The sequence below is a fragment of the Ostrinia nubilalis genome, chromosome 2 (assembly GCF_963855985.1).
Source record: "Ostrinia nubilalis chromosome 2, ilOstNubi1.1, whole genome shotgun sequence".
Lineage (NCBI taxonomy): Eukaryota > Metazoa > Arthropoda > Insecta > Lepidoptera > Crambidae > Ostrinia > Ostrinia nubilalis.
In genome coordinates, this window is record NC_087089.1 from 8,259,117 (window position 1) to 8,273,007 (window position 13,891).

General features: G+C 40.8%; 2 protein-coding genes across 3 annotated transcripts; one reads left to right on the top strand and one right to left on the bottom strand.

Moving 5' to 3' along the window:
* Window positions 1-328: 328 nt before the first annotated feature.
* Window positions 329-5,380, bottom strand: LOC135081690 (presenilin-associated rhomboid-like protein, mitochondrial). The gene is made up of 9 exons (XM_063976482.1): window positions 5,201-5,380; window positions 4,807-4,999; window positions 4,496-4,621; window positions 4,150-4,312; window positions 3,636-3,731; window positions 1,872-1,996; window positions 929-1,030; window positions 721-818; window positions 329-557 (listed from the first exon to the last, which is right to left on the bottom strand). The coding sequence occupies exons 1-9, from the start codon at window positions 5,245-5,247 to the stop codon at window positions 461-463; spliced, it is 1,047 nt and encodes a 348-aa protein (XP_063832552.1). The 5' UTR covers window positions 5,248-5,380; the 3' UTR covers window positions 329-460.
* Window positions 5,381-5,744: 364 nt separating this feature from the next.
* On the top strand, window positions 5,745-12,848 carry LOC135086435 (sodium-dependent phosphate transporter 1-B). Of its 2 annotated transcripts, none has more exons than XM_063981165.1 (8): window positions 5,745-5,852; window positions 7,207-7,792; window positions 9,045-9,290; window positions 9,971-10,153; window positions 10,246-10,401; window positions 10,487-10,980; window positions 11,174-11,394; window positions 12,659-12,848. In XM_063981165.1, exons 2-8 carry the CDS (start codon window positions 7,600-7,602, stop codon window positions 12,846-12,848), a joined length of 1,683 nt encoding a protein of 560 aa, XP_063837235.1. In that variant the 5' UTR covers window positions 5,745-5,852; window positions 7,207-7,599. The 2 variants fall into 2 exon arrangements, with proteins under 2 accessions (XP_063837235.1, XP_063837230.1); XM_063981160.1 differs by lacking the exon at window positions 5,745-5,852 and adding an exon at window positions 6,730-6,811.
* Window positions 12,849-13,891: the final 1,043 nt, after the last annotated feature.

The window sequence follows — 13,891 nt, forward strand, 5'->3', positions numbered from 1 at the left end:
TGAATGATGTAGCATTTAGATAAAATATGGTTAGGTAATGATGATCTTAACCTCTTGACACCAATTATTTATTTTATCATGGTTATCCCCTTCTGAAGCTTGGAAATTTAATGGTATAGACGAGACATTTTAAACAATATTACTATTTAGTATTTAGCTATTTAGGACTTTAAAATGCGTGAAAATTTAGTTATTTACGCATTTCTTGCTTTTCGTTTTTCCTATCTTCGATTTTTTAATTTATAGTAAAAAAAATGTATGTATCGTACATTTTTTATTCATTGCGATCATCATACGAAAGAAGGGATTTCAAAAACAAGACAAACGATGAAATCACAAAACATTTATAAAGCTAAAAAGGTATATTTCTAACAGCGATAAAAATAGCTTAACTTTTGGAAATCTGTCTTATAGTTTTGTCATAGATACATTTGTTTCACTTTTCTTACGACATATTTTACTATCTCCCAGTGTCGCTTCTCCTGAGCGCGTGGTAATACTGTAGGAACTTGTCGCGGTTCGCCCAAATGTGAGTGCCTCCCCAGTGGCACCACGCTCTGTCAACAATAATAGAAACTGTCAATATTCACAAAAATAATAACATCAAGTCTCCTCTTCTTGCACAATGGGCAAAAGTGTGATAATTATTATTTGGTAGGTATACGCGAATCGAAAAACTATGTTTAAACCACGGCACCAATTGGGGTATTCAATACTTACATTCCAAACAGAGCTCCACCAAGATGAGCTGCATGATCAAAGAACTTCCATCCTAGGAGTACTCCAGCTAAGTCCACGCTCATTATAGCTTTTATGGCCTGTAATAAAATTTCAAAAATAAATAATTATTTTTTTGCGTAGATATCTTGAAACTTGAAATAAGACTATGTCCACTACTGAGTGTATTGAATAGGTAATAACTACTTACTGTGCCAGCAGCAAATGTGTACATAGGCAGGAATATTATGCTAAGCCTGGTGTCGGGGTACTGTACGCACACGTATGACAGCACCGACATGATTGCTCCCGACTGAAAACAAAGTACACTTTTATTAATTATGAGAAGACAAGAGGTGAAGGAACTGACAATACAACCCGGTCGAGTTAACTGCCCATCTGGCAGCCGTGACGTCACATCGACGCTCTAGTACGGACGGGGGTGAACGCGGAAGGTGTGCGAGTTAGTCTCATTCCAGCGAGGTGAGAGGATTATTTATTTATTTATTATTCATTATTGAGCAATTACATATTTGATCCAAATAGCGTCCTAAATCCTCTTTAGGTTTGTCTAGACACTATTGTTCTCTATACAAATAAAAACAAACGTTTTAGTATAAGCATTCACAACACTTTCAGATATTATACAAAACATTATTTTAGCGAGTGCGCACTACGATGACGAAAGACTCGACGTTCGACCGCGATCGCAGACCGGTTGGGTACGCATTGTCGTTGTGTGCGTAGATAATAGATTGTAGGTAGCTGACAAAAGATCAACAGACTATTGAGGCCTATGGATTATCAGCCTACTTGAGATGCATTTTTATAAAATTGCCTGACTATAAGTAGCCGTAATGTTGCGACACTTCAGTTTGTAGCAAGCTTCAGACAACATGTCATTAGGATGCAATGCGATATCTACTAGCGCGAAGTAAATGCGCATAGCGCCATCTGTTACTGTACTGTCCGTCAGAACGAAATAAAATGGGCTATATAATGTATAATTATACATCTCTTATAGTATTGAGCATACTGAGCAACTCTTGTTTGAGCTTCCAGTAAATGTATCAACAATTTGTCGCCGCAGCTTGTGTCAACCATATTTTTGGGATTTTTCCTGAACAAATTAATTAATAACTGGTATTTCTTACCGCGCCGAGACTAAGGCCAGGCTGATTGAAGACCACCTTGTATAGGAAGCTGGAGAAACTGCTGATGACACCAGCACTCAAGTACATGGCCACAAACTGCTCCTTGCCCAATGACGCTATTGCAGCTGTTGAAAAAAATATGATAGCATATTAGACTCTACTACTCTACTGTTAGTATTTCCAGTGCCGTAACTAGCCTTTTATGCGCCCGGTGCGAGAAATATAAAAAATGTAACCTTCTACGGGGGGGGTTTGACCATTCCATGAAGACCGAAAAGTGACCGGTCGTATAAAAACGTTTCATGGATTTGCGTTTCACTATCGAAAAACATTGGCTAAAACTCATTTTTTATAACAAATAATAAATCAAATTCATGTTTCAATGCAGTTTATGACATAATTTTTAAATTGTCACTATTAATATTTTTTAGGTAGTATAGGTACCTACTTTTGTTTGTGTATGTAATATTGCGAGCAAGACAAGGTGGATTTATATTTGTCTGATGTGTCGGGACGTGACGCGTCAGAACTGTATCGGTTCCATACATAAGCCATCACAACACAACACGTTACGCACTAGTGTGAACGTTACCATCCTACTAATATTATAAACGCGAAAGTTTGTATGGATGATGGATGGATGTTTGTTACTCTTTCACGCAAAAACTACTGAATGGATTTTAATGAAACTTTACAATAATATAGCTCATACATCAGAATAACACATAGGCTACAATTTATAAACATATTGTTCGAAATACTAATCCTGCGCAGACGAAGTCGCGGGCACCAGCTAGTACTAAATGTATGAAACCGATACCGTTCTGACGCGTCACGTCACGACACATCAGACAAATATAAAACCACCTTTACAAGTGTTGTTGTTTCAAGATCGCTTGAAAAATGCCATATACATAGATATAGATAGTACAGAGGGCGCGTCTACACCATATTCGCAATAAAACAAAATGTACCTACTAACTTACCATGCATGAAACAAAACTAGATACTGGTCTGGTCATTTCTGCGCCCCTCCAGGGTCTGCGCCCTGTGCCTGGGCACCGCTGGCACCGCCCTAGTTACGGCACTGAGTATTTCACAACCCGGTCGAGTTAGCTGCGCACCTGGCAGCCGTGACGTCACATCCAGGGCCGGATTAACCATCTCGGGGCCCATAGGCACAACTCGTTTCGGGCCCCCCTTTTTCATACCACAACAACGCAATTTGGAAATTTTTACTGTCTACATTACGAAATTGAATGAAGGTACCATCATTATCAACAACAGACATTAGTCATAACATTGCAAAGGTATACTTCAAATTTTTTTAGATACAAAATCATTTAAAACTTCTTGAAAATTGACCTTTTCTGATACATCATCTTTAACATATGTTTTTTATTTTTCATTTTTTAATCGGGAGTGCTGGGCCCCTGGTCATAGTGGGCCCCTAGGCACTGGCCTAAAGTGCCTTATGGATAATACGGCACTGGTCACATCGACGCTCTGGTACGGACAGGACGAACGCGGGGAGGTGAGCGAGGAGAGTCGCATTCCAGCGAGGTGCGCAGTTAGCTCGATTGGGTTTTATAGGAATATTTGGGCAATATTGGATTTTAAAGGGTTCAATAAAAACCTGTCCAGATTTTTTAAGATTATTGAGTGAAGGCCTTAAATGGGTGCTACCTTTGGTTTACTTGTGAGTATTTATATTATAGAACTAATGTGATAAATGTTGCCAAAATAGGATAGATACTCAATTACCTGGCATAAAGCTGTAGAGGACATACATATTTGCAGCCAAGTGTAGGGCTGAATAGTGACTGAATGTAGACAACAGCATTGGTGAACATATTGCACCTGAAAATGATTAAAATTAAATTCCTATAAAAATTAATACAGTATACAAAACATTCCAGTTATTTTATTCCCCATAACATGGGTAAAAGTTTATTTGCTAAAATATAACTATTCATGGGTTTATAATTTTAAGAAAAAAAATGTACATAATTTATTTATAGATGACCCACGCTGAACTGTCCCGCCAAACTCAATGACAGGGGGGCGCTACCATCGTTCAACTATATGGTTTCCAACATGGCAAAAATCGGAACCAGCGATCCGGTATTGACGGTGGCGCCCCGCTGTCAATGTCATCGACAGGACAGTCCAGTATTTTGGAACTATACAGGTATGATTGATCATATTTGGCAGTGACAAATTGTCACACTTGCCTCATAGTATAAATTAGTAAATGAAGTACAATAATTATACTTACTGCCCGATGGATTTGAACAGAAGTATTTAACCATGATCGGCTGGAGGGACCTGACCCGCCAGGCTCCAAACACCAGTACATTCGCAGCTAGGATAGGGTAGAACACCTTCTCGCTTTCTCTTAGAGAGTTCCACCATTTCTTTATAGGGCCTGGCTCAGATTTCTGTAATGTTTATTTATTCAGTTAGTTGTAAGAAAATGTAGGACAAACAGCACATCAGATTATACATTTTTGTTGCAGTTGCGCAAGTAAATAGGATGCCTATACATCTAGATACTTTCAATTCTTTTTAAAAGTCTCAATTGTTAATATTTTTATAGGCTAATATTTCTCTATTATACTCACAAAATGTGTCATAAGTTTCTTCTGTTGGGCACTCAGCCAGTTCCCTGGTCTCTTGAGAATCGTTGAGTGTGCCCGCAAGTTCTCATATTCCCAGATCACACAGCCCACAAGACTGGCAGCAGATACCTGCAATAATGTGTTACAATGCAATAATCAATAAACCATCAATTTGTGTAATTCATAATCCAGTTTAAAGCTATTTGTGTTGTAGCAATTGATCTTTCTGTCTTTGATTCATCTGTTATTTTACTAAATTATAAATTAGGATTAAAATTAGATTTTGTAGAAAATTATAAGGCACTGTTACTCACCCCAACAGCAAAGAAGAAGGGTCTTACTAAGCCCTTTGCGTTTAAAGGACCGGACTCAATCCTTAAGTGTTCAAGTGGATCTGGTTCCAGGGCCGCGCGCCGCACACTGCGCTTGGCTTTTTGGAACGAATGTCGGAACTGAATGCGGGCATGACCGAAGGAGATGCGGCCTTGGTTCAGCAACACAGGCTTGCTGAAACATTGCACGTTGTTTACTTAATTTAATTCCAAATAATTGTCTAATTTACGGCATTTTTAAACGCAACCCAGTCGTCGTGGCATTCCTTGATATTGTAATTTAATAATAATCGCATATTAAACGAAATGAACTAATAAGATTTTATTGTTTTGCAATCAGATGATGAATAGAGGTTAGTTCTAGAGGTAAGCTTACCAACTTTTCGTCAACTCCACCGCCGACCAAACATTTTTGCAGAACATGATATGAAATTTAATTGCTTGTATTGTGTTTCTTCTACGTTACATTTTCTGAATTAATTAGGGTGAGGAGAAGTTACAAAATTTTCATACGAAATTTCAAATTCATGACATACTTTGTGTCAATGTCACTGAATTGTCAAAACAAAACTGTCACTACACTAGGCTTTTTTTTTTACATAGAACGGAAGAAAATGAAAATTAAAAAATCGTATTCAGTGAAACGAAACGTTATTATTAAACAATGCATGCAGTCTTCTTTCTCGTGCGTGATCTAAAATAACAAAGTTCTAACTCAATTTTATTTGATTACTAGCTTTCCGCCCGCGTCTTCACCCGCGTGAAAAAAGGCTGTTTTTAGGGTTTTCCCGGATATTATTCGAATTTTTCTTGCCGTAAAAACTATCCTAGGACAGTTGGACTTCAAGGAACATTAAAAAAAACTGATCCAGGCGTTGCCGCGTTGTTTTTTTTTGCATTTTGAACATTTTGCGATTCATTTTTGTATTATAGATTGAAGCAACCCATTTCTTTCATTCACCAGAGGCTGATGAAGCTCTACTTTGGCAGATATGTACCATCCTAGACTGCATCCCACTTAACATCAGGTGCGATTGTGGTCAAATATCTGCTTTGTTATGCATAAAAAAAAAAGAATGTACCTACTTACAGTAAGCGCAGCGAAACGACTAGAATAAAACATTAAGTGGTTACGGGTTCATTTCCAGGGCGGGTTATTATTACACAAGTCACGAAATCCCGAAATAAGTATGTTGTCTTCTCACTAATAAAATCATTTTCATATTAAATCGAGATTGTTTTGTTGAGCAAACACGTACTTACCTACATACCTAAGTACATCAATCGTATAGAAATGGTACTTCTTTGTCCTTCAAACACCATGGCTATTTCCCCTTCGACTTAGGTACAGCGCCCCGCTGTTGAGCCCGCGAGGTTCCCTAGGGTTGATAAAGCCCAAGCTCAAGAACTTACGCAGAGTTACGCACTAGGTACTTACTTATTAGTTACCTAGAGTATACCTAGTTAGATAATGTACGAAGTTGTATTCCATACGATTTATGTGAAGTTATTACCAGTTTATGTTTTTTAAGATAATAATAAACAAATAAATAGGTGCCTATACCTACTTTTCATACTTAAAAACATAGGTACTTAATATGTATGCTATAAATTGCTTTCAACTGAACATGGCGTAAAATTGTAAGTAAGTAGGAGAGTAAGTAGGTACTGGTACAACTGTTAGCTTCTAGGCGATCATCCATCAACGTTATCATGGGCGACGGATATAGTTCACAGCCCTAAAAAGCCGGTTATAACAAGTTAGGGGTTCTTTTGGTATAGAACAAACATTTTTTATTGTGCCTTGCGACATAATAGGGGGTACCACGGAGTGGGGTGACCCTTGTTCGCGCATGCCCGTAGAGCTCGCTTCGACGCGGCTACGGCCGTCACCTCAGTCTACAGCTGAGAGGCTACAGGCGATAGATACCTCTTGATTTTACCCTTAACAAGCGGTTAGGACCATAAAATCCTATATTGTACAAAAGTGAGTACCTTCATAACGTTTCAATTCCTAGTGGGAATCTTAGTGGTCAATTTTTATAGAAAAGCGTCCTCCTCTCATTAAAATTCATGTCAAGGAGGGCTATAATAAAAAAGTGACGCAAGTGCTCATTAATTAGTGCCTCAGACGATCAAAGATGGTGAATTATTGAATAATAAGGATGATGTAACGACGAATTTTATTCAATTTAGTGTCAATTGTGTGTAAAACGTTAATTTTAGCGCGAAATCCACTATAATGGCGTCGGCAAATCGATATAATTCGGACCATGTGGTCACTGCTAGTCCATATGATTGATGAAGTCAATGAATTATCTTATAAGAGAAACATTATCTTATTTGAGATATTATATGATAGTTGTGTAATGTTCTTTTCAGAAATGTTGGAGCCAAAATTACTAGAACCGCACCACCGCCTCGAAAAACTTTTTAAAAACCAAACATTGTGACGCACAATACAAAGCTTTCGAAATTAATTAATATTTTAAATTCAACATTGTAACAATTACTTTTGGAAGCGTAATTATTGTCGGTATTGTATTTAGAATTTTGTCTATTCTCTACTTAATTGTAATAAGATAGTTATTATTTTTATATGGAGCGATAAATATTTCGATTGTCTCCTGTTTGGAGAAAGGATTGTTGTTACAGAAACTGTGTTGATAAAAGCGAAGCTTATCTGTTATATTGAAATAAAAATAATTAAAAAATGTCGTTAAATTAGGTGCTATTTAGGACTCGATCAACTCTAATTTCCGTAACGAATTGGAAATGGAGCCATACTCTGACGATTTGCTATGGTTGGTGATATGCGGTTTCGTGGTGGCATTTATCCTGGCGTTTGGCATTGGCGCCAACGACGTGGCCAACTCCTTTGGAACCAGTGTTGGCTCCAAGGTGCTGACATTGACGCAGGCGTGTATTCTCGCGACCATCTTCGAGATTGCTGGGGCAGTGTTGATTGGTAAGTGAAATTTATTATTTTTAATTTCAATTCAGTTCATTCAAGTGAAAGACTCTTGTGGTATTCTTTTCTAATCATCCATTTGCTTATTATGTATTACATTAAGTACCTACCTACTACATAAAATATAAACATAAAAGTAGGTAGGTATCCTAGATAAGACTGAAGTTAGTAGATCTACGTCCATCAATGTCTACGTCAGACCTAGAGTCGCCATTCGGTGTCTGGAATGACATGGGTCGATCACACGTGCCTATTTTCAGTTAAAAAGTTAATTTTATTGGTTGATGAAGTTAATTATAGATGTTAGAGTGCGAATTATCTAATAATGAAACATATTTTTGGTACTTAATTAGTTTTCGATTTGATCCACACACGCGTGAAAAATCACCCTGTATAGTTAGTATCTAGATGTAATAATAAAACCTAAAAGGGTTTATAAGAACCTAGGCTGCTTGTTTCATTTGACAAACATCATTATTTCTGAAAGCTCCACTATTTGCTAGTTGCAAGTTGCAATGCGCCGGTGATAGAGTTTACACAAACTTCACGTGTGTACCTAACAACGGCGGTAGTTGTTTACTTACACGAGACCTACATTATTACGTATTTTAAAGTAACCAAGAAAAAATCAAGACAAAGATGATTTTTTAGTTAGTATTGATGATTCTAATTGATTTAATAATTGAGTGGGAAAATTGGAAATGTTTTCTGCAGTTATTGTTTACACTTGCCAGTTTTTTCTATTTATTCGTACGATGATTGCCTGCATTGTCTTTATGAAATTTTAGTAAATAGAATTACGCAATCCTGTGCGATTACATAATTAATAACAAGACGACTGACGCACATAGACTAGTGATGTGTTAAGGACAATAATAGGGAAATATTTATATGGATAATAATATCTGTATTTAGAAAAAATACATCTCGAAAATAAGTTAATGTAGAGTCTTTCAACTTATTGACATAAAACTCTGTTCTAGCAAAACGGATCTTACAGTAATAATAATGCAAGATTAACATTTAATTATTTTATTTATTTTCTAAGTAGATTACCACTATAAAGATTGCCGCAACATAGCGTTTTTTTTTACAATAAGCTTTGCCGTAAAGCTCAAGAGAGCCATGCTCCCATATGAAGCAATACTTATATTATGTACTTAAAATTTTATTTTATTTACCAATTCATTCATATTTAACCGACTTTAAAAAAGATGTAGATTATCAATCGACTGTATGTTTTTTCAAGGCTACAAAGTGTCCGATACAATGCGTAAGGGCATCCTCGACGTGAATCTTTATACGGATGGCGGCGAACACCTTCTGGCGGCCGGGTGCCTTGCCGCGCTCATTGCCAGCGCAGCTTGGCTCATCGTGGCCACTGCCCTACGCCTGCCAGTATCTGGCACCCATTCTGTGGTGGGCGCTACCGTGGGGTTCACTCTAACTGCCAAAGGCCCTATTGGAGTGCGTTGGTCTACGCTTGGAGCTATTGGTGAGTACCTACCTACTTCTACATTCTGAGACGGTAACGTCCGTTCTATTGTTTTAAACTGATGCTGTGTGAACAACGAGCTCTATTAGATGGACTTACAGGACTATTCCTATCTCTCGATCCTCACCATTGCATTATTTATGTAGTAAATGTAGTCATTCTCGGGATGGGGACGAGCGACTCTACAGTCACTCCCGGGGGAAAATTCAACTATAAATGAAATCATGGACGTTCTTAAGCGTGGAAGCTTACGTGCTATTGTAAATTAGTTCATTAGTCAAATTAATGTTGTAGGTACGTTACTCAATTAGGAATACTAATGGCACAAACAGCCAAACCTAGAGGTAACTCGATCGTCAGCGGCTAATGAACTAACACTGTTCGTACCTACCCCGAATGACCCTAATTTATCTGCAGTCTCTTTGGAAGTTAATGCGAAGACTACTTGACGATCTTATTTTCTTACAACGTTCATCCACGTACCATAAATAAATAACTATGTATAAGTAACAAATATTAATTAACTATTTATGTAAAATTGAATACAGTGGGAGTTTAGAAATACGAGGATATCTAGGATATTTTTTTTATACAAAATTGAGAGTTTGTCCGAGGAGGTGGGCTTAATTGGAAAAAATACGTATCCACCTTCTATTCATAATTTTGTAAACGGTCCCCAGTGGCATCGTGGTTCATCTCACCTGTTCTGAGCGGGACAGTGTCAGCAGCGCTGTACTGGCTGGTGCGCCGGTTCATCCTCCGAGCTCCCCAGCCCCTCACTGTCGGTCTTCGGGCGCTGCCATTCTTTTACGGGGCTACCATTGCTATTAACGTGCTCAGCGTGGTGCATGATGGACCTAAATGTAAGTTACAACATTAATAAACATTTTTAGAACATGAATTTGATTTTTTCCTTTAGAATTTCATTAAGCACTGTTTTTTATTGTGTTTTCAGTGTTGGGGATGGACAAAATTCCACTATGGGGAGCATTGTTAGCATCAGTGTCGCTGGGCGTGATAATCGCAGGCTTCGTGCGTGCGTTTCTAGTTCCACACTATCGTAAGAAACTCTCATCAACTCCAGTCAATTTTACTTTAGGATTATCGAATGGTAAGGTTCATGTTTTTCTAATTTTCTGTGTTCCTTCTGATCTCAATTAACTATAAAACATGACCAAGTAATTAATCGGTTTCAGAAACGACGCCAGCCAATACTCCAACGCATTCTAATAAAACTAGCGTCCCTCAACGTCCAACGTCGCTGCTCTCCGAAGATGGGAAAGTTCTAGAAGCTATAGCCGAGAGCGCTGAAATGGTAACCCTGAGTGATGCCGACAGGGTTTCCATAGGGGTCAAAGAAATGAACTTACGAAACCGCGCTTTACTGGCCACCATGGATGACTGCAGTATCTTATCAAGGAGCTTAAGCCCACCCAACAAGTCTCGACTGCAACTGATTGACGCTGATCCGCAAATTAATACTCTAAAGTACATAGATGAAACCCTAAGTTGCTGTAAAAGTTTGGACTCGTCCCAGCTGGCAGGCATGGGCGAGAGCTACGATTCTAGAAACGGTTTTTTTGGCGGATCATGCGACACCATTGCACGTGGAGAGTTCGATCGATTTGCGGCTGCTAGAGTAGTTCCGACTACTGTAGAGTTCGATACGCCTCCTCCTAGGGTGGACAAGGTGAGTTTGCATTATCTACTAATGTTATTAAATTCGAAAATAATCCTTTTCATATCTAAGCGCCAAGCAATTTTGAGCAATAAGGACATTTCTGTGATAGATCTAAATCCACGCGACCTTTGCCGCGGGAGAAACTAGCTATACTTCGTAATTTGAATTCTATTAAAAACTATTGATTGATACATCATATCAGGCTCCAGAAGGCAGCGCATGGAGCATCGACTGCGACGCGCGGACCACCAAGCTGCCAGCCATAACGCCCAATTCCAGCGCGGCACCGCTGCTACGAGCCTGCACCCCGCCGCCACCTGCGCCGGCGCCGGCGCCCCCTCCAGACACGCTGAAGCTATTCTCGTTCCTACAAGTGCTGACGGCTACTTTCGGCGCGTTTGCACATGGGGGCAATGACGTCAGGTACGTGTACCAAGCTGCCAGCCATAACGCCCAACTCCAGCGCGGCGCCGCTGCTGCGAGCCTGCACTCCGCCGCCACCTGCGCCGGCGCCGGCGCCCCCTCCAGACACGCTGAAGCTGTTCTCGTTCCTACAAGTGCTGACGGCCACCTTCGGCGCGTTTGCGCATGGAGGCAATGACGTCAGGTACGTGTACCAAGCTGCCGGCCATAACGCCCAACTCCAGCGCGGCACCGCTGCTACGAGCCTGCACCCCGCCGCCACCTGCGCCGGCGCCGGCGCCCCCTCCAGACACGCTGAAGCTATTCTCGTTCCTACAAGTGCTGACGGCTACTTTCGGCGCGTTAGCACATGGGGGCAATGACGTCAGGTACGTGTACCAAGCTGCCGGCCATAACGCCCAACTCCAGCGCGGCGCCCCTGCTGCGAGCCTGCACCCCACCCCCGCCTGCGCCGGCGCCGGCGCCCCCTCCAGACACGCTGAAGCTGTTCTCGTTCCTACAAGTGCTGACGGCCACCTTCGGCGCGTTTGCGCATGGAGGCAATGACGTCAGGTACGTGTACCAAGCTGCCAGCCATAACGCCCAACTCCAGCGCGGCGCCGCTGCTACGAGCCTGCACTCCGCCGCCACCTGCGCCGGCGCCGGCGCCCCCTCCAGACACGCTGAAGCTGTTCTCGTTCCTACAAGTGCTGACGGCCACCTTCGGCGCGTTTGCGCATGGAGGCAATGACGTCAGGTACGTGTACCAAGGTACCGGCCATAACGCCCAATTCCAGCGCGGCGCCCCTGCTACGAGCCTGCACTCCACCCCCGCCTGCGCCGGCGCCGGCGCCCCCTCCAGACACGCTGAAGCTATTCTCATTCCTACAAGTGCTGACGGCCACCTTCGGCGCGTTTGCACATGGCGGCAATGACGTCAGGTACGCGTTCTACTTTAAATAATTTCTGGAACTTCTGTAACATTTTGTACTTTTTGAGGATTATGCGCCCCACGTTGGGCGCCACTGTAAACTTATTAGTTGGTCTCGGGGTCGTAAATAAGTTCAAGGCACGATTACAATACGAAATAAGTATGAGTATGTTAGAAAAAAAACAAAAGCTACAACAATCAGTCTGCCTAAATTGCTAAATACATTAGATTTAAATGCCCTTAGACGTCACCAATTAACTCACAAATTTTTCAGCTCTGGAAAATTACCTACTCGTTTACCTTTTGCGAGGATGTGGTATTTTTTTCACCCGAACGTTGGTTTTTTGTTTTCAGCAACGCGATCGGTCCCCTCGTGGCTCTATGGCTGCTGTACTCAGAAGGCGGCGCGCACGCCAAGGCCGAGACTCCGTTGGCCATCCTCGTCTTCGGCGGAGTGGGCATCGCGTTAGGCCTGTGGCTGTGGGGACGGCGCGTCATCCGCACCGTGGGCGAAGACCTTACCAGCATCACGCCGGATACGTAAGATGCCTACTCTTTAATTTCTTTTTAATGAAGAAATATCTTGCATAAAAAATATCTGGTGAAGGTCGCTGGAAGAACCTGGATGTGGGCAGCGCAGACCGGTCGTTATGAAAATCTTTGGGGGAGGCCTTTGTCCAGCAGTGGACGTCATTTGGCTGACGTTCTATTCAGCCACGAACGAACGAAAGAAGAAATATCATACACTGAAAGAGGACGACCCTCTCTAATTTACCGGAGGCTCTCTAATTTACACGTGTAGGAAATATCATATCATAATCTTCATGATAATAAATAATTTAAATATGATAATAAATGTCTTTGGACAATTTCAGCCCTAAAGTAAGCAACTAATGCTTATGTTATGGGTAGGTATATTTTTTAAAATACATACATAATATACATAGTAACACCCAGCCAAGGTCACAGAAATTAAAATTCATCATTTCCATTTCTGCCCGGCCGAGAATAGAACCCGGGACCTCTCGGCAAAGTAGTCTGTTTCAAACCACTACACCAAACGGCCGGCCGCATGATAGCGATGACGCACCTTTTTTTCGTGGAAGCCGTCTTGCATCCGCTACATCTACGCAGACATCATACTGCGCAATATTGTGTTCACAAACAAATGAAGATAGAATTTGTTAGACCATATGCGACAAAAAACATGACAACAAAAATAAAAATCGAACTCACTCTGAGCTGAGCCTAGGCGCAGACTACCGATTTTTAGTTGGCCGATAGTTGAGTCGGGCTGTTATCAATATGGTGATGTATGAAGGTGCGCACATTAAGCCTAAGGTAAGTGCCCCCTACTTCGGTATATTAAGGCTCTTACGACTTTAACATTTTATTTAAAAATAACCAAGCATGATATCAGTATGAAAGCTTTTGTATGCTAAACTTTGGTCTTTTGACAGTAAGTTAATACATAATTTATAGTTATATAGTTTGAACTTTTTTTTTATATTAATTGTTCTGCGGACCTCTTGTTTGGATCCTGTTTCGTGACAAAATTTTGCTCTGTTTCTAAGTTCGTGAACTCAT